The following is a 24860-nucleotide window of genomic DNA, read 5'->3' on the forward strand; positions in this document are numbered from 1 at the left end:
AATTTACTTAGAACATTTTACTAGATAATTAGATTATGAGGACATGCAGTCCTCTTTTATTGTCATTTAATAATGCATGCATTAACTATATGTTTCAAAGTACACTTGACAAATAAAGCTAATCTGAATGTCTTCAATATTAGCACCAGAACAAACACTAGCCATTTCTCACTACCACACGGTCTTGTCTGTCTTCTGCCTCCTCCACTGCCAGGGTGAGGCTAAATGCAAACAGCACCCGGGTTGTCTATAAGCCAATTGCATGAACATCGAATTCTCCAATTTCGGGTACCCTACTCCCCACTCTGCTTTTTTTTCTCTGCCTCTGTCCTTATTTCCACTTTCTCCTCCTCCATCGCCTATTAACCCGTCTCATCTGGATCTGCCTACCACTGGCTAGCTCTTTCTCCACCCCTTCCTCTCCCCTCTGTCTGTCAGTCCAGTTGAAGGGTCTCAACCCAAGATGTCAGCTGTTAATTTATGGGGAGAAGGCAGGAGCGGGGTACTGACTGTGGATGATCAGCCATGATCACAGTGAATGGCGGTGCTGGCTCGAAGGGCCGAATGGTCTACTCCTGCACCTATTGTCTATTGTCTATGACTAAAGTTCAAAGTAAATTTATTATCAAAGTACATATATTTTCTTGTGGGCATGCATATTAGATACAGAGAAACACTGAAGTGTGCCAACAGAATTAACGAAAAACGACAAAGTCAGATAACCATCCAAAGAGCAAAGGGTAATAAATTGTGCAGATACGAAAAGAAAAACAAAATAATAAATAAATAAATAACTATTACTGAGAACATGGGTTGTAGAGTCCTGGAAAATGAGTCCGCAAGCAGTTCAGTGATGGGGTGAGTGAAGTTATCCACTCTGGTTCAGGAGCTTGATGGTTGAGGGGTAATTGTTCCTGAACCTGGTGGATGGGATCGGAGGCTGCCTTCTTCCTGGTGACAACAGTGAGAAGAGAGCAGAGCCTGGACTCGCTGAGTTTCTATTTCGGCCCCAGCCTATCCACTCTCTCCTTATAACGCAAGCGCCCTGGTGCCGGTAACGTGCTTTTGCATCTACTCCGCACCCTTTCATAACTGGGCGACCCAAACTGACCGAGGGCTTTTAACCTAAAACATCAGTTCTGTTTCTCTTCCCACGGATGAGACCTGACCTGCTGAGTACTTCCAGCACTGCAGTTTTAATTTTATTTTAATCTTCGTTTCACCATCTCCGACTCGCCCCAATCACCCAATGTACCCCACAGCAAAGTATTTGCAAGCTAAACAAAAACGCGATTCCAAATTACAACCCGCAGCGTAGAGATAACGGAGCTCCAGCATGGAACCCTCGCCCTCAATGTGCCGAGGGGAGTCCTACCCCCATTGTTCGGCGTTGATGAGGTTGCGCTGACGCCGGGCCGTGAGGGAGGCGGGGGGGTTACTGTCTTATTTAAAGGGCCGCGGCAGTGCTCACTGGAGTCGGTGATCTAACACAGAGGCTGAACCCAGGTTATAGGCCAGACGGTCCTGCTCACACGGAGGGAGCAACCACATTTGTACGCGGCAGACGAAGGACTTACTCAATTGCCAGGTAAAGCTTTGATTCATTTGTCCGTGGGAGCCGCTGTTGATTTTTAAAGACCCTTATGAAATTTCAAAAAAATATTTCGGGCTGCTACTCGTGTTTAGAGCAAGCGGCGTGGTGACTCTTAGTCAAAATGTAATTAAGAATAGTTCATGGGAATTATTTAGGCTTTATTTTATAAATTGTAGTTCAGCAAAAAAGACTGGGATGGAATTTAAAAGCAGCAGAAGGTAGCAAATGATGTTTTTATTCCGGGTGTTGTGTGTTAAGGAGTGCAGACTGTTAAAGTTAGGAACAGTTAGCAATGTATTGTATCAGTTAATAGCAGTGGTCTAACTATTTTGTGCCTTTCTTGTTACAGAACCCGTATTATGATCATTTGGCGATTCATTTCTGAACTTTCTATGGAACAACGGCAGAGCCAGACTATAATCAAACAGAGCTACAACGAGCGGGATACTTTTAGAGAAAACTGTTCGGCTCTCTTGTAACTGCCCTGGCACACTGCATCTGACTAAAGGTAGTTTCATGTCGTGCGAGGCTAGAGAGTGGTTTATTTTACGTTGCCTTAACTTCTGGTTTGACTCATTCCAGTCTAGTCCCTTCTAATTGAGTCATGCTGGTTATGAGGTATCCGGATATTACAGGGCAGAGTGAGCAAAGAAATAAATAATCGTGGATAATCTTGGCAGTAAGGGTTATTTCTAATGCCGTGGAACACTTCTAAAGATTTGGCAGACCAGAGATGGGTGTGTATAAGATGGTAATGTCGGCTCCTACCAGACCACTGTCAACTTGCTACTCTGGCTGTGATATATTTTAATAGTGTGAGTGAAATGATTCCCTGACTTGACTTGAGTCTGAAATCATGGATCTGATTAGTTTCCCTGGCATTGGCTTTCACCCTCCCCCTCGGGGTTCACTTTCTGGCCTGTTCCCCATAACTATTGACCATGTGCACAATGCCAACAGACTCTCCATATTGGACAAAGTAGTTCAGAAGGAGTTTAAGAGTTAACCACCTGAGTGCCAGTGCATTTTCCTCAAAGTCAGAAATGGCGAGAGATTGCAAACTTCCTCCCATAACTTTATACAGTTCCTGGTTTCAAAAAGTTTCTGGTAATGGTCTACAGCTGGCCTTGAGCAGATCTGTGCATTCCCCCATATTATTGGCACTTTCTTGGCTTGAATTTGTTCTGGATTAAATGAGGTGAAGTAGTTCAGTTTCCACTACACTCCTGATTTCTAATTTCAGAAGTAATTTAAAGGTTAGTTGTCTGCTGTATCCAGTGATGACTGATTTGTGCAGTTCTGATGTGAAACCTGTGTGGAGAAAGTTTTTACAGTGGAAAAGCCCTTGCACAGGGGTATTTCCACTTTCACAACCTCTGAAGTCCAGGTCCAGGTGATACATGCAGTTGTCACAAATGGAGCCTTCCTTGGTTGCAGTGGATGACCATTTCTTTGTTTTATGGAGAGCTATGGACATGATAAAGAAATACAGAACCACCTCCTTGGCTGTGATCTCACCTGCCCAGTCAGCCAGACCTGATTTCACATGCCTAAGACGGGAATCTCCCTCTGGCCCATCGATTCTGCTCCGCCATTCGATCATGGCTGATCCTCCTTTCTTCCTTCCCCTTCAACCCCAGTTCCCAGTTTTCTCCCCATGACAACCTTCACCAGAGGTGCCACCCCATCCCTGGACATCCCATATCCCTAATTCAATAAATTCAATTCAGCAAATCTGGCTACATTGTGTGTCTGTGACTTTTCAGATTGGAGGGTTTTGTTTGTGCAGGTACTGGAAAGATCGGAGGTGTGTCGAGTGGGGGTAGGCCCTTGAGGATACAGAGGGAAGAGTAACAAAAGGCTTTTGAAAGGTGCAGAGGATTAAATGATCAGAATGATGATTAAGTCACATTTTGAACAGAGGGAGATTTGTTTCCTACTATTCTCATGGTGATGTATGGAGGATCCTGTTGCTTTTACTCGGCCTGTCGTTGAAGCTTTATTTGTCTGGCAAACCATTCAGCAGATAATTGAAAGCTGAGCAAGGGAGTCCTGAGAACAAATGGTTTAGCCTTTACCCATAGTCACGGAGAAGAGAAACAAGGCACTTTGGCCCAGCTTGTTCATGCAGAATTGTATGCCCAAACTAGTCCATTTGCATTATTGCACTCTAAGCCTTTCCAACCATTTACGTCTCCAGGCTAAACACTATAATTGTATCAACCCTCATCTTAGTTTGTGCCATGTACACATCAACCTTAATGCCTCCCAAATAGTCCCCTTTAAAGCTCTCCATCTCACTTTAAACCTCAGGTTTGGACTCCCCATGATTTTAGGAGTGGTTATTACATACAATGTACTGCCAGAGGGTGCTGGAGTCAGACACAATTACTACATTTAAAGACCTAATGTATTTAAATACTTAAATATGCAAGGCACAGACAAATATGGCACTTACGCGGGCCAGTGGATGGGCAAAAAGGTACATGTCCATTTCTGTGAGAGGAAGACGGAAGAGATTGCAGATGCTGCAGTCTGGAACAAGAACAGAACGCTAGGTCAAGCAGCGCCCCTAGAGGCAAAATGTGCAGGCAACCATTTGGGTCCGACCCTGTTTCTGTGTTGAATGACTACGAAGAATAGCCTGAAACAACGCTATATTTTTTTCTCTCAAAAAAATATCTATGCCTGATATAAAAATGATAAACTACCCTAATTCCTTACAAGTTGACCGTCAACCCATCGTGATTGTGGTTTGTTGCCTTTGTCACATGCGTCTTATGAAGGATCACAAGACATTAAAGCCTCCGTAAAATGGTTTTGGTGGTTGACAACACAAACCTCGGACATAGTGACATTTACACGGAGTTTTTTTCCCCCTCTGTCGCAGCTCGGATGGCTTCTCCCCAGTATGTGCTGGTTTGGAAGTTAGTATCTGTACAACTGCGACTGAAGGGAGAAACGGACACTTGGGCTTTAAAAACATTATTCTTTATTTCATAATATTGTACCCCTAAGCATCCTCGGGCGTGCATAATTTAAACTGAGTTTAGAATTTGCTTTGAAGCGTTTACTGCTGTTTTCGTGCGCCGGTTAGTTTATGACACACAATGCGCTTGTATTGAGTGTCCTTTATTTTTAGAACAAAAATAGATTTTTATCTCGTTTTTTTTCCATTTGATCTCTGGCTTCAAATGTTCTTTGACGAAGTTATTTGTCTTGTATTGGTTTCATTGGGCAGAGCAGATGTTACCCGAGTTTCAGTCTAAGGTAGCAACAGGATTGACCAATGGTGTTCGAGCCCTCGCATTACGCACGACCTTCCGTCTTCCTCAACAACAGCTTAATTATATAGTGTTTGAGGCGAGCGGAATGGCTGGGTGGTGTCTGGTTATCTGCTTTTGTTTCCTCCTTTTCATTTTATCAGCTTTGAACGATGGCTATTGTCTACGATCAGAGGTGGGGTGGGAGCGATGAAAATCGTAACACCACTTTGTTCAGAAGTGGGGTGGAATTGCTGTACGTGAACCGAAAGATGCTTGCTTGTCAGAATCATAGACACTGGTGACAGAGGTCATTTATCCTTTGTTCATGTTTGCTCAAGAATGATTTTTCCCGCTGTTGGTCCATTGCCCTGTAGTCAGGTGTTTTTAAAAATGCAGTCAGATCTTCTTGGCCTCCCTTGAGCAATGACTTGCCAGCTGGTGCTTTTGAGGGGGTCGTCAATTTCCCTCAAACTTGCCATGCATTAAGTTAGGGGTGGTACGGTAGTGTACCAGTTAGCGCCACGTTTTACAGTATCAGCTGTAAGACTGGGGTTTGATTCACACTACTATCTGTACATGCGCCATGTCCACGTGGGTTTTCTTCGGGTGCTCTGGTTTCCGAGAGTTGTGGGCATGCTATGTTGGCACTGAAAGTGTGGCAATACGTTCTAAACGTATAAAATCCTAAAGGGATTGGACAGGCTAGATGCAGGAAGATTGTTCCCGATGTTGGGGAAGTCCAGAATGAGAGGTCACAGTTTGAGGATAAAGGGGAAGTCTTTTAGGACCCAGATGAGGAAAAACTTCACACAGAGTGGTGAATCTGTGGAATTCTCTGCCACTGGAAACAGTTGAGGCCAGCTCATTGGCTATATTTAAGAGGGAGTTAAATATGGCCCTTGTGGCTAAAGGGATTGGGGATATGGAGAGAAGAAGGCAGGTACAGGGTTCTGAGTTGGATGATCAGCGATGATCATACTGAATGGTGGTGCAGGCTTGAAGGGCCGAATGGCCTACACCTGCACCTATTTTCTATGTTTCTATAATACTTAAGGGCTGCCTGGCACAATTGATGATTTGACACAAAGAACACATTTCACTAATAGGAAGTCCACAGATGCTGGAAATCCAAAGCAACACACAGAAAACTGTGTCTCTACATCAAATTGTTTTCATTAAATTAATCACCCTGAAAGCCTGATGCAAAGAACTACCCTAGAATCTAATTCAACTAAAACATGGTTGCCCTGGCCTCATCTTGTTACTTTCTTGTAATGCTTCGCTTCCCTCGGCTCCCAGAGCTTTTTGTTCAGATGAAATTATTTCCACTTCCATACCCCACCATTTCAAACATTTGAGTAGTCAATTTAGTTTCCATTCCTTTGGCTCCTTGTTGGTTGCCTCTACGTGATCTAAGTGCTTCATCTTTGCCTTGGTCAATTCTTTCTGGTCTCTACAAGTTGTGACTGACCTGTGGCGTTTTCACCAAGGTTACTTAATATTCAATTACCGCTTGATTCTCATAACTTTTAAGACTGGCTCATTCAGGAATGTGTTGCTACAGGCCTGCCCTGAATTGTTTCCCTAAAAGCTGTGCTGGTATATTACTCGCCCGTGGAGATTCCTCAGCTAGCGCAGACAGAGCCTGTACTGGTCATGTTTTTCGGCTCATGATGTCCTGCACACCTTTCAACCTACTCCAAAGTCAATCAATCTCATCTCACAAAGTCCTCCAGTTTTCTTTCATCCATGTGCCATTCCAAAAAAAGGCTCTTAAATGTCCCTATTTATATTCCTCTATCACAACTCCCATAGTGCATTCCATCCACTTGCCATTCTGTTTTTTTTAAAAACACTACCTCTGATATCCTACCACTGTACTCCAATCACCTTAAAATGATGCCCTCTCATATTAGCCATGGCTACCCTGGGGGAGGGGAATGGTGCTGGCTGTCCACCTCATCCTCCTTTGCCCTAAAGAGAACAGCCCTAGCTTGTACAAGAAGTTTATTGTGATTTGGTCTGGCTAATTTCCCCTTCTGCACCTGATCAATTATCTTTGGTTAGAGAGTACAGCACATGACGTTGTACTGGCCCTTTAATGTACTGTTGGATCAATCTCCCACAGATCCTCAAATTTCTTATTATCCATGTGCCTATCACTACAGTCTCTTGAATATACCTACTGCCACCACCCCCGGCGGCATGTTCCATGCACCCACCACCCTAGGAAAAATTACCTTTGACATCCCCCCCTCCCCCCAGCCCACACTTCAATCACCGTAACATTGTCTTTTCCTATTAGCTATCTAATAATCCGATTTGCATGAATTGGTCAGAGTATGGAGACTGTAAGGATCGGTGCAGCTGGTATCTTCAGTTGTGACCTTCGATGAATGTTCCTTCTGGGTCTCCTCTGTCATTTCAGATACATGCGGGCCGGTTGGTTAACAGGTGCCTTGGTTGTTTCTGATGTGTAGAATCTGCAGAGAGCTGATGGGCATAAAATGAGCCCTTGAGGGGCTAATGTGGAATAGCTGGGCTGAAAGGCCTGTTTCTATGCTTTCTGATTGTGACCCAGATCAAATGTTGCTGCTGCAGCTTGCAATGAGAATTTCTGTACTAGTTTAACATTTTTAGTGCAGTATAGCACCTTTTTCCAAAAAAAACTAGGCACTTGAGAGCAACACTCACAACACGCTGGAGGAACTCAGCAGGTCGGGCAGCATCCGTGGAAACGATGAGTCGACATTTCGGGCCGGAATCCTTCATCAGCGCTGTAGAGGGAAGGGGCAGAGGCCCTATAAAGAAGGTGGGGGAGGGCTGGAAGGAGCAGGCACTTGAGAGGGAAGCTCCATTGAATTTGTACACATCAAATGTCCATAAGCAACGTTTATATTGCTTTTGTGGTGATTGCAGAGCCAGCTTCGTTTCACAAGCACCTGGTGACATTTCTGTGTAAGATATTCCTGATCTGATCCTGTTCCACATCCAGTGTCCTCTGGAGAAACACAAACCCATCACCCCTACTGGAGCATGGGCTGTTGTGGGCAGAATCATTCGGGTGTAATATCACTGGCATATGTCGTGAAATTTGTTGTCTTTGTAGCAGTGGTACAAATGCAATACGTAATGGAAGAAATCTGAGTTACAGAAAGTATATATTACATAGTTAAGTAAGCAGTGCAAAAATATATGGTGTTCATGGGTTCAATGTACATTCAGAAATTAAATGGAGAGGTTTTTCCTGAATCGTTGACTGTGCCTTTAGGCTTCTGTACCTCTACCTGATGGTAGCAATGAGATCAGGGCACGTCCTGGGTGGTGGGAGTCTTTAATGATGGATGCTGGCTTTATGAAGCATTGCTCCTTGAAGATGACCTGGACACTAGGCTGACTCCCATGATGGAGTTGAATTCACTACCTTCTGAAGCTGCTTTCACTCCTGTGCAGTCGCACCCACCCCATAGCGCTGCAACCAGTTGGAATGCTCGCTATGGTACGTCTGTAGAAATTTGTGGGTGTCTTTGGTGACACACTAAATCTCCTCAAACTGCTAATGACGTGTAGATCACCAGAGTCCTCTGTCCTGGGCCAGTCTTTCAAGATGTCGTCCTTCAGAGATCCCTCCTCTCCCAGGGATGAGGTCTTTGGTGTTTCTGCAGTGCTGGGCTTTTAGGGTGGGGTTTCTTGCCCCATGTCTAACCCTCCACTTTTGCAGGCGGGTGTTGGGACCGTCCACAGTGGAGTTAAAACATTGAGTTCCAAACAAATTAGCAGATCTCATGGTGGGGAGGCGGGGAAGGAGGTTTGAATAAACAAGATGCATTATTTCAGTCTTCCACAGCTGGTGACTAATCCAGATAACCTGTTTGCTGGATCTAATGCCGGGTAATGATTTGTTTAAATTCTATCTCCATTCCACCTGCTCCTAAAACACTGGTTCCTTCTGGGAGCAGGGTAATGAGGCACAGAGCTTATTAAGAATTTCAGTGTGCCTTGTTTTGTTTCAATAAAAGTTGTGTATTCCTTTTGTAAAAGGTTAAGAGATGGAGGAGGGGGAAATAACATCCTGTAATGAGTATCTAAAATATGCAAATCTACAATTTTAAAAAAATGCTGGAAACACCTAACAGGTCAGGCTGCATCACTGGGGAGGGGTGGGGGGAGAGTTAATATTTCAGGCCAGAACTGGGACGGAGAGAAGAAACTTGTGTATCTGTGGGGGAGGGGTGTCCCAATGGGATAAAATCAGGGTGAGTGAGAATGAGCCGTAAACATGATTATCCAGACAATAATAAGGAGCAGTTAAAGAGTGAGACAGCTGCACAGCCTGTGGGCTCACTTTCAGAGCCACTGCAGATTGTGTTCTTAGTATCTTCACTTTTTGTTATTTGCAGGATTGGTCCTCTTTTGCACGTTGGATATTTGCCGGTCTTTGTTTTTTTGTGGATTCTATTGTATTTCATTGCTTTCCTGTGCAAGAAAATGAATCTCAAGATTCCATATGGCATGCAATGATTAAAAGTTTGCGCTTTGATTTACAAAAGATTGGAGGAGTTGTGAAATGCAGAGCAAGAGGACAGCCTGTTTGTTCGGCCAGTAGCAGGATGCCCCATGCAAGTGCCTAGCTTACTGTCGCAGTACCTGCCAATGAGCTGACATCAAGCAGAGCGGTAATGTAGTTGTCTTTCAGCTCTCGAATCTGTATGGAAATATCGCCCCCTTCTCAACAAAGTAACTACACGGGATAAATCTTGTGATACACTTTTGGAGAGCTTTGAGAATATGTGGATCCATAAATTTAATGTTTTGCATTCTGGATTTTATTGAGTGGTAAAACTTGTACTTAAAGAATTAGTTCTGAAATGCTAGAATCAGTCTAATATTATAGGCATGTGTCATGAAATCTGTTAACTTTGTGCCAGCAGTACAATGCAATACATAATAGAAAGAAAACAAAATTATAGTAAGTGTATATATTGAATAGGTAAATTAAATAACTGCAAAAAATGTAGTGAGGTAGTGTTCATGGGTTCAATGTCCATTCAGAAATCGGAAGGCAGAGGGAAGAAGCTGTTTCTGAATCGCTGACTGTGTCTAGAGGCTTCTGTACCTCCTTCCTGTTGGTAATAGTGAGAAGAGGGCATGTCCTGGGTGATGGAGGTCCTTAATGATGGACACCTCCTAACTGAGGATGACCTGGATACTAATGCCTATGATGGAGTTGGCTAATTTTGCAACTCAGGAGCTTACTTTAATCCTGTGCAGTAGATAAATCTCAATAAATAAATTAAATAACCAAACAAATATTTAATTCTGGTGGCTGGTCCAAGAAAATGAGCACACTCTAGATTTCTTGTCACAGTGGCTCAACGTTGTCAGTAGCTTGAGTATGAGGTAACAAAACAGACCTGTCCTGATGTGCATTGTGGCCGGCTGCGTCTTTAGTGATGTGCTAACACAGGAAATGGTCACTAAATGCCTGCCTTAATCTTTTCAATGATCATCAATTAATGTGAACATACATCTATTATTTTTCTCTTTGCTATTTCCAACAATATCTCACATCCAATCATTGGTTTAATTGGCTATGAAGTATCAGCTGAAGTGAAATTGTGACCAGGTTGTACTTCCTGAAGACTGGCTATCATTTTGCATGGTATTTGCTATTTTAATTTTTAATCCCAGGCACGCGCTGTGAAACTCCTTCCATGACCAGATCAGCTTTATAGCAGTAGGGTTCTTAGAGTTCAGCTTACTTGTCCTTCTCTTGGATGGAGGGGAGGGAATGCCCACATCGATTATAATCCCCCAGGTTGTGAACTCTTCCAAGTTGGAGCTCGTAGATATGTTGGGATGGTAAATATAGTTTCAACCTAGCAATATCTGCAACATCCAAGAAGCTGCAGATATCTAATGAAATTGAAATCCTTCTCTTCTCTCTCCCCCCCCCCCCCCCCTTCCCTTTCTGCTCTCAGGCTCGGGCAGAGTCCATTTTTCTTGTTCATCACTACAAGACAGCAGGATTTCATCACTTTGCTGCTAATCGTAACTTTGCTGAAGATGGTTGGGTTCAAGCCTACAGACATTCCTCCAACAGCCACGGTGAAATTTCTCAGTGCTGGAACTGCAGCCTGCATTGCTGACTTGTTTACCTTCCCGCTGGACACTGCAAAGGTCAGATTACAGGTAAGATCCTGGTCTTAGTCTTGTGTAAGTATGTTGCCTTGGACAGAATATATTGGCATTCCTTCCGACTTGCACTTATACTTGGGTTATTCACCCCCCCCCCCCCGTGTTAATCAATTTACTGACATTTTTTTTGAAATGTTCCAGAAAAATTTCTTGGTACAGGGAAGTGAGGGGTAGAATGGGGCTATGGGAAAGTTCTGAGAGCTGCTGATGGATTGAGTGACTTCACAAAATGTGAGTGGAAATTGGAGAAGGAATATTTGGGATAACGTTGAGAATCTCCATCTAGATGGAGTACAGAAGCCCTGTGTAAATGCTGGGAAGAGTACACCACCTCTGAAACTACCTAGTAGGTTACCCCGTTGCAGAGTCCATGGGTCCTACTCTGACTGCGCCAACCACTGGAGCAGAAGCAAGTCATCTCGGGTACTCCCTCCAGAGTATTCAACAAGTAAAGGGGCCTTGCATTATCATGAAGGAACTAGGATGAGTCATGCAAATATGAGAAGTAGAATTTGTTTTTGTTGCTTGTTAATTCAAATCAACAGAACCAAATCACAAAATGAAGTTCGATGTGTATTCATTACTGCACCACGCATTTATATAATCAAAATAAATTGGAACAAATTGTTCGACCACATGCTTGATCCCCTGTTGTGTCTGTATTTTTGCAGCTTAAAAGCTGAAATAGTCATTTACTTTTCTGAATTAGTTTAGTGCTATATGCTACTATTCTCTCTTTTTGGCTTCTATAAGTAATAGCAAATGAAGAAACTTCTCATCAAACTTCTACTTACTATATTTCTATATATACAATTTTTTTCCCTACAAATAACAGTTTACAAGCTGGAATTGCCCTGTGATGACCAAGTGCCGAATCTGGGATGCCTAAGTATTAGACTAGACTAGTCTACATGTGAGTTGGGCTGAGCCCAAATCACACAATGCGGGATGTTCATCCAATTTTTGTCCTGCACAGATTCAAGGGGAATCAATTTCTGCTGCAGAGACGAGTACCTTCAGATATAGGGGTGTCTTTGGCACCATGGCCACAATGGTCAGGAATGAGGGACCAAGAAGCCTCTACAGTGGGCTGGTGGCTGGTCTTCAACGTCAGATGAGCTTTGCTTCTGTGCGCATTGGACTCTACGATTCTGTAAAGCAGTTCTACACCAAAGGATCTGAACGTAAGTATAATGTGTCTAACTACTGTAGTGACGTGTTGCTGTGGAAGATCGATCAACTTCAAATAGGAGTCTGGGTGCTCTTCCATCAATTTTAAATAATTTTTGGAATCTAGTAGTTGTTGTAGGAGGAAGCTTTAATTTGCTGAAGGATAAACCGAATGGATTAATTCCTCTGTTCTTAAACAAGGTTCCACTGAACTGGAAGACCAATTATTGAGCAGACTGTTTGCTAGTTGAAGATCACAAAAAGTGACCCACCTTTTACAGTTCCTGATTTGTATTGATTTCAGGTTCTCATGGTGCTGTGAATTTATCATGTAATCCTGTCTGCCAAGCAATGGCCAGTGGAAACCTAACCAGTATTTCTTTATTTGATCACCAGAAGGGGGGAGAAAACCAGAACTGTGGAGATGAGAGATTCTGCAGATGATGGAAATCCAGAGTAACACACCAAATACTGAAGGAACTCAGCAGGCCAGGCAGTATCTATGGAGAGGAATACAGAGCCAACTTTTCTGGCCAAGGCCCTTCATCTCCGCATGAAACACTTTCATTTTATTCCTTTCCAAAGATGCTGCCTGACCAGAACTGAGTCTGAACAGTGACTCAGACTGATTCTAAAATTGGAATAAATTGGTTTATCGTCATATGTACTGAGGGACAGCAGTGTTCATAAAGATGCTACAGTGAGGGTCACCATATTGCCAGTAATTGACAATGCTGATCAAATAAATGTACTTGCATTTTAAAATTTAGTATGCTTTAATCTACCTACGTAAAGCACAGTACAGGTTCTTGGTCCTCCAGTGACTAGTGTTTAATATGCGGATGATTACTCTAGATGTTGGCATTGGTAGCCGCCTGCTTGCTGGCTGCACTACAGGAGCCATGGCTGTGGCATTTGCCCAGCCGACCGATGTGGTGAAAGTGAGGTTTCAAGCACAAGCAAGTATATCTGGTCCAAACAGACGATACAATGGAACCATTGAAGCCTACAAGACCATCGCCAAAGAGGAAGGAATTCGGGGGCTATGGAAGGGTTTGTACTTTTATTTGGAGTTGCATTGAATTGTGTTTGATCCAAGACTCTTAAGTTGTTAGCTTACAGAATTGTAATTTGATTAATAAACTTGAAAATCTTTGCACGAGAGTAGACAGTGGGTGACATGCTGCCATTTTAATTGAAATTGAAATGTGCTGCTTAATTGGTTTTAGTGAAACACCATTTTGTAAGATGGTCAAGTGATTGAAGAGTGGATTTTTTTGGGTGGTTTTTTGAATCCTGTTGTAGCTATTTGTGAATCTGTTTCTATAATCGGCACAACTTTTCCAAGTGTAATATAAAGTTTAATTTAATATGCATGTCATCATACAGCCCTGAGATTCATTTTATTGCAATTAAAATTTAATCCAATAACCATAATAGAATCAATGGAAGACCACACGAAAGGACGGACAGACAACCAGTGTACAAAAGATGACAAATTGTGCAAACACAAAGAAGAAATATTGAGAACTTGAGACAAAAGAGTCTTTGAAAATGAGTCCCTAGGTTGCGGAAACAGTTCATTAATGGGGCGAGTGAAGTTATCCCTTGGTTCAAGAGCCCGATGGTTGAGGGGTAATAACTGTTCCAGAACCTGGTGCTGGCAGCCTTGATACTCCTGCACCGCCTTCCTGAAGGCAGCACTGTAAAGAAATCATGACCTGGGTAATGGGTGTCCATGATGGATGCTGCTTTCCTGTTACAATGCTCCATGTAGATGTGCTCAAAGGGGGAGGGGAGGGCTTTACCTGTGATGGCCTGGGCCAAATCCACTACTTTTTGCAGGAACAGGAACAGAACCTACACATGAAGTAGCTGAAATGAAAAGATTCCTACAACATTTTACAGACAATAAGACAATGGGGCAGAATTGGGCTTTTCAGCCTATTGAGTTTGCTCTGGGATTCCATGGCTGACTATTATCCCTCTCAACCCCATTCTGTGCCTTCTCCTCATTCCCATAGTAGCTTGTCCTCCACAGCTATTGGTAGCAACAGATTCACCATTCTCTGGATCCTCCTCCTCCTTTGTTCTCAGGGCATCCTTCTATCCTGTCTGCACCCACTATGGGAACATCTTCTCCAGAGCTGCTCCATCTAGGCCTTTTCAATATTCGATAGGGTATTTGCATTTAAGATGTGAATTGTTGATAACTGGCAGTAAGAGTCAAATTGGATCCTGTTCAAGGCTATGGCTCCTCATAATTTCTGTAAACCTTAGAGTACAGATTTGGAGCTAACTTTCAAGTTTTTAAAGAACATTTCCCATAGTATTATTGTCCCATCTAAATTTATGACAAGATCCACCTCCTGGGATTACACATCACTACATAATGGAGAGGGTTCAAAGGAGGTTCATGAGAATTATTCCAGGATTGAAAGGATTAATGTATGAGGAGCATTTGATGGCTCTGGGCCTATATTTGCTGAAGTTTAGAAGAATGAGGGGAATCTCATTGAAACCTTTAGGATATTGAAAGGTCTAGGTAGGGTAGAACAGAAGATATTTCCTATAATGGGGGTGTTTTGGACCAAAGGGCCAGCTTCAGAATAGAAGGGTGTCCCTTTAGTATAGATAAGGAAACATCATGTGAACTAAATGAGTTGCAAATTCTACATTGTGCACCAGTTCAGGATAAATTTCTTGAGGTGCCTCAGGAAAACCGTCCTTTGCTCTCAATGTTCCTGAGCTCTGGCAAGTGGGTCGTGAATCTGTGGAATTCATTACCACAGGTGGCCATAGAAGCCAAGTCATTGAGCATATTTAATTTGGATGTTGATAGTTCCTTGATAAGTAAAGGCATCAAAGGGAGAAGGCTAGAGAATGGGGTTGGGAGAAAATATCAACCATGATGAAAAGGTGGAGCAGACTCAATGGGCTGAGTGGCCAAATTCTGATCCTTTGTCTTATGACCTCTGTTTGGGTATGAGCTATCATTGTGAATTACTATCACTACATTTTGAATTATTTAAGAATTACAGGAAAATCAAATTATTTACACCCACAAAATTTCATTCTTGTAAAATCTTGTGATCTAATTGAGGACATTTAAAAGAAGCACACAGTTTGAGAACCTTTAACTTTTGTATGACTTGTCTAACATTAGAAATGTTCCCCATTAATGTTTTGTTCAAATTCATCTTTCTATTCCTACTTTCTGCCAGCCCCGTGAGAAAAGTAGAGTTTAGCTGCTAAAATAGGATATTTGTGCAGATGAAGAGAGAAACTACATGGATAATTAACATTACACGTTACTTCCTTAGGTACTCTACCAAATATTGCCCGTAATGCCATTGTGAACTGCACAGAACTTGTGACATACGATCTGATCAAGGATCTGTTGATAAAGAATGGTCTTTTGACTGGTAAGTGATGGGTGATTTGTTCTTGAATGAAAATTTGTACATTAGAATATGAAAAAATTACTGAATTTTCAAGGCCAAGGAGAAACTTTAAATTGGTAAAGAGTCTAATCAATTCCAGGAAAAAGAGATAATAAGCTTTTCTTGCATGTAATTTGCATTGAAATTGCCCTCTAAAGACTACATAAATTGTAAAGGACTCAATTTATTTCTATTATTAGAATTGATATGGGAGCATTCTCAACTAGCTCCAGTTCAGTGGATGTAGAACGTATGTAAACATTGTGGTTTTCCTATATTGGAGGTATAATTAAAAATGAGTAAATAGAAAGAAGCCCAGATTACTATGTCTGTATTGGTTTTGCCATTAACTCCACCCTTGCAAATGTGTAACCGGGCTTTCTAGGCTCTACTCACTTGGGTTTCCAGTCAGCAAGCACACAATTCTATGCTTCATTTCAAGGAGTCTCACTCCACCACTTATTTCTTCCATGTTGCTTTACACCCTACTCTTGCATCACATTACTCTACATCCAGATGAGAAGTACTGACAACTAATTTCCAGAATGACCATAATTAGAACATAGAATAGTACAGCACAGTACAGGCCCTTCGGCCCACAATGTTGTGCCGACCCTCAAACCCTGCCTCCCATATAAGCCCCCACCTTAAATTCCTCCATATACCTGTCTAGTAGTCTCTTAAACTTCACTAGTGTATCTGCCTCCGCCACTGACTCAGGCGGTGCTTTCCACGCACCAACCACTGAGTTTTAAAAACAAACGTTCCTCTAATATCCCCCTTGAACTTCCCACCCCTTACCTTAAAGCCATGTCCTCTTGTATTGAGCAGTGGTGCCCTGGGGAAGAGGTGCTGGCTATCCACTCTATCTATTCCTCTTATTATCTTGTATACCTCTATCATGTCTCCTCTCATCCTCCTCCTCTCCAAAGAGTAAAGCCCTAGCTCCCTTAATCTCTGATCATAATCCATACTCTCTAAACCAAGGCAGCATCCTGGTAAATCTCTGTACCCTTTCCAATGCTTCCACATCCTTCCTATAGTGAGGCGAACAGAACTGGACACAGTAAGTATCTTTAAAATGAATGTTGTATTGTGATTATAAAAAGTATCAATTGTTATGATGATCATTGAAAATAACTTGCTGATTTTTTAAAATTTTTTTTTATATAAAGGGGTTTGGCATACTATTTTGTGAAATATTTTGACATAAGCTCGAGTCCCAACAATCCAGGTCATCCTGATATTAGTGCAGGAACCAATGTTTTAATGTCTCTCTTACAGATAACCTTCCGTGTCACTTCTCTTCTGCTATTGGTGCTGGATTCTGCACAACTCTTATTGCTTCACCTGTTGATGTAGTGAAGACAAGATACATGAACTCTGCCCCTGGCCAGTACAACAGTGCCTTAAACTGTGCAGTTACCATGTTTACGAAAGAAGGTTTCACAGCTTTCTATAAAGGGTGAGTGCTTGTGTCTGGAATTTCCAATACTGCAAATATTATCTTGCAGCTGCAATGAAGAGAACCTTATTTTTAAAAAAACACAACAACAAATTTAAACGTCTTCAGTATTTTGCTTTTTGTGTTGCTGGTATTTCAATTGTTTGTGTTCTTTGGGAAGATGCACACTCGTGAGATTAAAAACTGGGACGGCATGAAGTGGAGGGTGGCTATATGGACCAATCATCTTGAAACCTGAGTTCGTTCTTCAGTTACTTCCCATTTTGTGGTTGGGAAAATTGCATGACTTCATCTGAATCCCATATCATAGCAACCATAGCAAATTTTTGCAAAGGTCACAGTGTCATTTTGAAACACATTTTAATAACTTGCTATATGTCATTGTAATGTGACACTCTTCAGAGTCAGCTGACTCTATAATCTTGTGTAATTGTTTCCTTTCAGATTTATGCCGTCATTTCTACGCCTGGGTTCATGGAACATAGTGATGTTTATTACTTATGAACAGCTGAAACGAGCTATGATGGTTGCCACACTTTCTAGAGAATCTTCTCTGTAAACAAAAATGCATAGTCTTTGCTTGAAATAATTTTAAATCTAACATTCTGTTGTGATATTTATTATTCTGGATTTTCCATATTGTAAGGCACTGTCTATTTCATTCCTTTAAGGAGCTACTTAAAGCTTGCTTTACAAGGGACCATGTACACTATGGAATTGTCTCAACTGTTATTTATCTCCTCCACTACTAACTAACTAAGAAACATTGATTTGTTGCATTATGTAACCTGGGTAGATTGGAAGAAATCAATTTTATTAATAAACTTTTTTATTAAAAATTGTGTAGCAATAGGAAAATTTGTGGTTTAAAAAGTATTAGGTACAAGATTTGGAATGCAAATCATTTTATTAAATGTCTTTTTTTACAAAATTAGATCTCTGAACTTCCGTTAAATCAATAAAGCTAACTCATGTTTAAAATGTGTTTTTTTTTAAATGGATTTGAGGTTTGAGTCTTCGATTTGAAGCTTGGTAGAGGTCAATTTCAAGATGCGCATCTCCTTTCACTGAGCGGTGTCTCCTGAAATATGGATCTTTGTATCAGGAAATGGTGCTGTGGCAGGCCAAGTTGGTAAAGGTCCTTTCCTGGATATAGTGCCTATAAAACACATTCACCCATTCCTTAGAAGTTTTTATGTTTCATTGTTTTACAACAGTGACTCACGTGGATTTAACTTGACTTTTTTGACAGATCAACAGAAAAAGATTCCTTTGTCAATGTGAAAATAGATCTCTATGAAGTGATCCAAATTAATTACAAATTAAAAACAATAATTGATTGCTTAAGTATTCACCCCAAAAGTTTTTGAAAAGAGCAAGTCAGGATCTGGATACAAGAAAATTTCCCTGTCATTGAATATCCCTGAATAAGTACAGTTAAGCCAATCATGAGTTGTAAAGAATATGGCACAATTGTAAATCTGCCTAGTTTAGGCTGTCCTTAAACTGAATCTTCGTCTAAGAAGAGGACTAGGGAGGGAAGCCACCAAGAGACCTCTGACAACTCTAGAGGAATTACAAGCTGCAGTGGCTGAAATGGGAGAGACTGCACATAAAACAACTGTTACCTGGGTGCTTCACCAGTTGCAGCTTTATAGGAGAGAGACAAAGCCACTGTAAGAGAGGGAGCCTCACATGAAATCTCAACTAGAGTTTGCCAGAAGGCATGTGGGAGACTCTGAAGTCAGCTGGAAGAAGGTTCTATGGTCTGATGAAACCAAAATTGTGCTTTTTGACCATCAGATGAAATGTCATGTTTGGCGTAAACTAAACACAGCACATCAAAAATACACAGCATGGTGGTGGAAGCATCATGCTATGCAGCAGGCCCTGGAAGGCTTGTGAAGGTAGAGGGTAAAATGAATGCAGCAAAATACAGAAATCCTGTAGGGAAAAACTGATGCAGTCTCCAAAAGAGCTGCAACTTGGGTGATCTGTTTCCCAGCAAGGCAATGACCACAGGCATAAAGCTACACAGGAATAGCTTGAAAACAACAAAGTTAATGATCTGGTGTGGCCAAGTCAAAATCCAGACCTCAATCCAATTGAGAATTTGTGGCTGGACTTGAAAAAAGGTTATTTTTTCACAATCCCCATGCAATCTGACAGAGTTTGAGCAGTTTTGTGAAGAAGAATGGGGAAAATTTGCAGTGCCCAGATGTGCAAAGCTGAGAGACCTATTTGTAGACTCAATCAAGGCTGTAATTGCTGCCAAAGGTGCATCTACTAAATACTGACTTGAAGGTGGTGAGTAATTATGCAATCAATTATTTTGTTTTATATTTGTAATTAATTTAGATCACTTTGTAGAGATTTGTTTTCACTTTGACACAAGTCTTTTTCTGTTGATCAGTGTCAAAAAAGTCAAATTAATTCTATTGTGATTCAATATGTAAAACAAACTTACAAGGGTGGTGAATACTTTTTATAGGCACTGTATTTTCTGGCATGCACATTAATGAAGGAGTCAATGACTTGGAGATCCGTCTCCAAGTGCAACTGTTATCTGCAAGCTGTAGCTTAATGACCTTGGATTGGGAGTAGAGTTGATGGTTGGAACATTGCCCATTTCTCCTGTAAATGGCCTCCATTCCAATGAAAAACTCTTGGAGGTGGTAAAATATTCCATTAAGCAAGATTAAAAAGAACTATATCAGGGTTGTTTGTGGTGGGGTTTGGTCTCTTGGACCTTGTTAGTTTTAAATATAGTTTGTATATTATGGCCAGATCTAAGTATTTAAACAGTGGTGGATAACTCTTACCAGAGCCAGTTGTGGTCTGAGGTAGGCTAGACATGATCACATTGAATGGCAAAGTAGGCTTGAGGGCTTGTCTGTTCCTGCTCCTTCCTATGCCTCCATTTAACTTATCTAGAAAGTGGTTACAATCTGAAACTGTAAATGGCACTGAGTAATTTCAATGCTAATAAATCATTTATCCATCTGTACATGGGATGAACTGAAGAGATGGTACTGTACTGTATGCATTTTAATATGCCTTTATAACCATGGAAATAATCAGTGTCATCCTTAAATTATTCCAGGCCAACAAAAAACAAACAGTGAGAACAGCCTTGCTGAAAGAAAATCAATTAGATAAACTCTGAAGTTCAATAATGCTTCCTTTGATTGTTCACAGTTGAAAACAGTAAACTACCAGCTCCAGTCTGTGATTGATTAAATTTTCACTTGGTGCACAAAAAGGATCTAACTGGGTACGGAAATAAAAACCAGAATCATGAGCCACATCTATTGCCATAAAAACCCAGCATGGGGCATCATTGGACAATTCCTGCCAATTGTTTGGTTTAAAAACTCAAAGGCCATAAAGAATCTCAAATCAAATGGGCAGAAATACTGAAAGAATTCAACAAGTGCAGCAACATAAAAATGAACTATTGATGGTTCAGGTTGAATAACCCGTTTTGTTTTTGTTCCACACAGGCTGCTGAACTGGCTAAAATCTTCCAGCATTACTGATTTTACTTCTTGCTTCAAATTCCAGCATCTGCAGTCACATTTCCAATGTACATTTTTTCTAGAATTTCACCAGTTATGAGAAGACTGAATAAATCTGTTCTTGATATATTTAATGATTTTGATTGGATGCTGATTTACTTCAAAAAATTTTTACTCTTTGATTTGAACCATAAGTTTCTTTTCAGTAGAAAATGCACATTTGTCAATCTGCATAAGTTGCTGGTCTGACCGGAACTCCACGGATCAATACAGAACAGCAAAATTGTGCTCACCCTGTAACCTAACCCTTCCCTCCCATATAGCTCTCCCAATTTTGTTTTCATGTATGTGCCTGTCTAGGTTTCTTAAATATCCCTAATGTACTTGCCTCTACCATCACCCCAGCAGTGTGTTCCATGCCTTCTGTTGGGAGAGGTGGACATAAGGGGTGTGTGTGTGTGGCCTGAGATCTCTTCCCTCCTTTGACCCCCAACCCCCATCACCAGTACTTTCCTTCCAATACCTTTAAGATATTACCCTGAGTATTAACTAGTTCTACCCTGGGCAAAAGTTTCTGGCTATCCACTCTGTGCCTCTCATACACCTCTAGCAGGTGACCTTCCATCCTCCTCTCCAAAGAGAAAAGCACTAAACAAGAACTAACTGAAATTGCACCTACTGTTAGGGAAATTTGGTATCAATTTGTCTTGAATATTAATTGGAGATTTTGTATGAATTGCTGTACTGGTAGGGCTGCTAGTGTGCAAGGATGTTATGCAAGCTGATTTGGCAGATTGTAATGTCAGTTAATGTATAGTGATTATTATACAACATTAGCAGACCTCAATACAGTTGAAGCCTTATGTTCATATATGGAGAATTTCATTTTCAGCACCACTTGAACCAACTTAACTTTTTAAAAAGATATAAATTATTGCCAGTTTTCTAATGATTAAAACAAAGGAGAGTTCATTCCGGAAGCAATATTTGGTCTTTGCAAAACTATTACAATGCATTATAGTATGGTCTGACATCAAACTGCAGCAAATCCCTGTTGGTCCAAACTTTGGAGCTTTGGTAGCCATTCTTCTTGGTCTTCAATACAGCAAAGATGCTGAGATGAGGGTTTGCAGACTGTTAGGAAAAAGACAACTAACAGCCTACCCTACAGCCATCTCAGTTTGTTAACACTTCAAATGGCTTTATGCATAACAGCTGTTCTTCGAACAGTTTCTACACAGACTTAAGTGAGCATCAATACTTGAAAGCAAAAAGAAACTAGATACTGGAGATCTGAAATAAAAACACCAGAGATACTCAGGTCTGATGGTATCCTTTATTTTACTACTGCAGGAGATTTTGTGTGAGATGACAGTGCACCTCTGCCACTTGTAGTAGTCCGTTACTGAGGCAGAACAGTGTCAACAATGGCAGAAATGATTTGGGGCCATTAATTTGTATTTACTGTAAGTCTCAAACGGCTGGTGCCCGGATCATTAGCACTACTTTGCAATTTGTAACACACCACTGTATTAGGAGAAAATTTGGATTAATCTTTTTTTTCCTCCTGAAAGTAAACAGTGGGCAGGATGAATGTGTGGATGAGTGCAGGCCCTTGGATAGTGCAAAGACCCAATGACTCGTTTTTGCAGTGTCAATTAAATTTAAAGGGATTACATCCTTGAGTGGTCTGTCACCAAATCTGGAAGATTACAGTAGTTGTCTGATGTCTGGAATGTGTTACAACTGTGTGAGCTTTAATAATCTTGTATCTTTCAATAGTCTTCAATTGCCATACATCTTTGAGCCACGTTGGCAGGAAAAAGGCCTAGCCTCCAACATCTTTGGTTCTTGACTCTGTACCAAAGTTTGCGGGCAACCAGAAAATATTCAATCAATGAAAGGCACTTGCAAGCTAACCAAGCAGACCATCGGTGTTCTAAAACAACACTACTGTTGTTGACAGTGCCGCAAGGCTTTACAAAGGCATAGTTTATTGTATCTTCCATAACCCATGATAAATGCAGGCTCATCCTTGCCAGCAGCTGTGGATCAAAAGAAGGAAAGGAGTAAAACTCAGCAGTCTTACTGGCTGAGCAGATTTTAGTTTCAATAAATAGAGTCCTAATCCCTCATTCCATTGGTTCCTGTTTTAACTACTTCTGTTGTGAATTATTGTAATAGTAGTTAAGGAACACAAATTAAAAATCTAAATTACATTTATACATTGAACTATGATGAAATCTGTGTGATTTTTAATTTAATCATTCCTTTAATGCTTGTGATCCACACAACTTTATCAATCTTAAAGCTCACACGTTCTGGAGTATAGCATGGCAGCTGGAAAGCTACTGTTATGCAGTGAAAGAGGTGACCTTGAACCATAAAATTCATCCTCTGACAACACTCTCACCATGAGCCCTGGCTGTGTTAATTGGCTGGCTAAAAGATCATAGGAAAGGCAGAGGGGTAGGGGTGGGAGTTTAAAGATAATGTTTTGGGAATGGACAGCAATCTCGTAGATCTAAGTGCGTACCTCAGGCTGCCTCTGGAACACAGGTTGCAAGACTGCTAGCTTCTCCAATCCCCAAATCCAAACCTTGATTAGCATGTTAAATGGCTTCTGCCAGTGATGCAAAAGAAATTGAGACTTTGATCATCAGGTACTACATGATGGTTGTGTCTGCAAATTTTGAACTTGATGTGAAGGATTGTGAAGGATGGAATCCCATCCTTCTGCGTGTGCCAATGGCCATTTGATTACTAACTTAATTGGTTTTGCACAAAATTGTGGGCCAGAGGGTCTTCTTGTGCTGTACTGTTCTATGGTATTTGGTTATTAGTCTATTGTTGTCACACGTACTGAGGTATAGTAAAACACTTTGTTCTACGTGGCATTTATATCAATAATTTCAAAACACAAGTAGATAAGGTAGCACAAGGGAAACAGTAACAAAACGCAGAAGACGTTACAGTCACAGAGAAAGTGAAGTGCAGGTAGATAAAAAGATGCAAGTGCCAAGAAGAAGTATATTGTGAGGTTAAGAGATCATCTTCCTCACAGAGGAGATCTGTTCAATAGTCTTGTAACAGCAGGATAGAAACTCTCTTTTACTGCATCCAGAGTGTGTGCCTTTGAGAACATATCAGGCATATCCAAACCAAAAACTGTGCATGAACCAATAATCATAGTCTGCTGAGAGCTAGATCTGTGGCTTTCAAGACTAGTGATTCAGAACTATATGAGAAGTCTCGGTACAAAATGGCAGAAGGCCATTTTTAGAGCAAACGTCAATTCTCTTTGAAATTAGAGGTGGAATTAGTTGCATATCAGCTCTGGCAGGGTCTGCAGGCCTGGTGAAACCTAACAGCATAAATGGCAGTGATGCTTCACTCCCAGACGAGCTCAGTGCTTTTTATGCTCACTTTGAAAGGGAAAATAATACACCTGAGCGAATCGCTGCAGCTTCTGGTGACTCTGTCACCTCTGTCTCGGAGCCCAACATCAGAACATCTTTCAAGAGGGTGAACCCTCACAAGGCGCCAGGCCTGATAGTGTACCTAGTAGGGCATTGAAAACCTGTGCCAGCTAACAGGCAGGAGTGTTCTAAGGACATCTTTAGTCTCTCACTGCTGCAGGCAGAGGTTTCCATCTGCTTCAAAAGGGCTACAGACATACCAGTACCCAACAAGAGCAGGGTGAGCTGCCTCAATGGTGATCACCCAGTTACACCCATATCTACTGTGATGAAGCGCTTTGAGAGGTTGGTCATGGCCAAGATCAACTCCTGCCTAAGCAAGGACCTGGACCCACTGCAATTTGCCTATGATCACAACAGGTCTACAGCAAATGCAATCTCACTGGCTTTCCACTGGGCCATGGATCACTAGACAATTACAATTCCCGTGTCAGGCTGTTGTTTGATTACAGCTCAGTGTTCAACACAATCATACTCCCTCTACTAATCAACAATCTCTAAAACCTGGGCCCCTAGCTTCTTTTGCAACTGGATCCTTGACTTCTTCATTAGGTCCACGGTCATTGCAGATTGGAAATAACATCTCTTCCTCACTGACAATCGACATTGGCGTGCCTCAAGAATGCATGCTTAGCCCACTGCTCCACCCTCTACACCCATGAACATGTGGCTAGGCACATCTCAAATGCCATCTGTAAAATTGTTAGCAGAATTTCAGATGATGACG

At 41.4% G+C, this 24860-nt stretch overlaps 1 protein-coding gene across 1 annotated transcript; it reads left to right on the plus strand.

The window, feature by feature from the left end:
• Positions 1-1048: 1048 nt before the first annotated feature.
• On the plus strand, positions 1049-18105 carry LOC140200070 (dicarboxylate carrier UCP2-like). Its single transcript, XM_072262799.1, has 8 exons — positions 1049-1588; positions 1944-2102; positions 10842-11052; positions 12035-12242; positions 13084-13281; positions 15552-15653; positions 16956-17136; positions 17581-18105. The coding sequence occupies exons 3-8, from the start codon at positions 10927-10929 to the stop codon at positions 17693-17695; spliced, it is 930 nt and encodes a 309-aa protein (XP_072118900.1). The 5' UTR covers positions 1049-1588; positions 1944-2102; positions 10842-10926; the 3' UTR covers positions 17696-18105.
• The last annotated feature ends 6755 nt before the right edge of the window (positions 18106-24860 follow it).

This window comes from Mobula birostris, chromosome 7, assembly GCF_030028105.1.
Source record: "Mobula birostris isolate sMobBir1 chromosome 7, sMobBir1.hap1, whole genome shotgun sequence".
NCBI classification, from domain to species: domain Eukaryota; kingdom Metazoa; phylum Chordata; class Chondrichthyes; order Myliobatiformes; family Myliobatidae; genus Mobula; species Mobula birostris.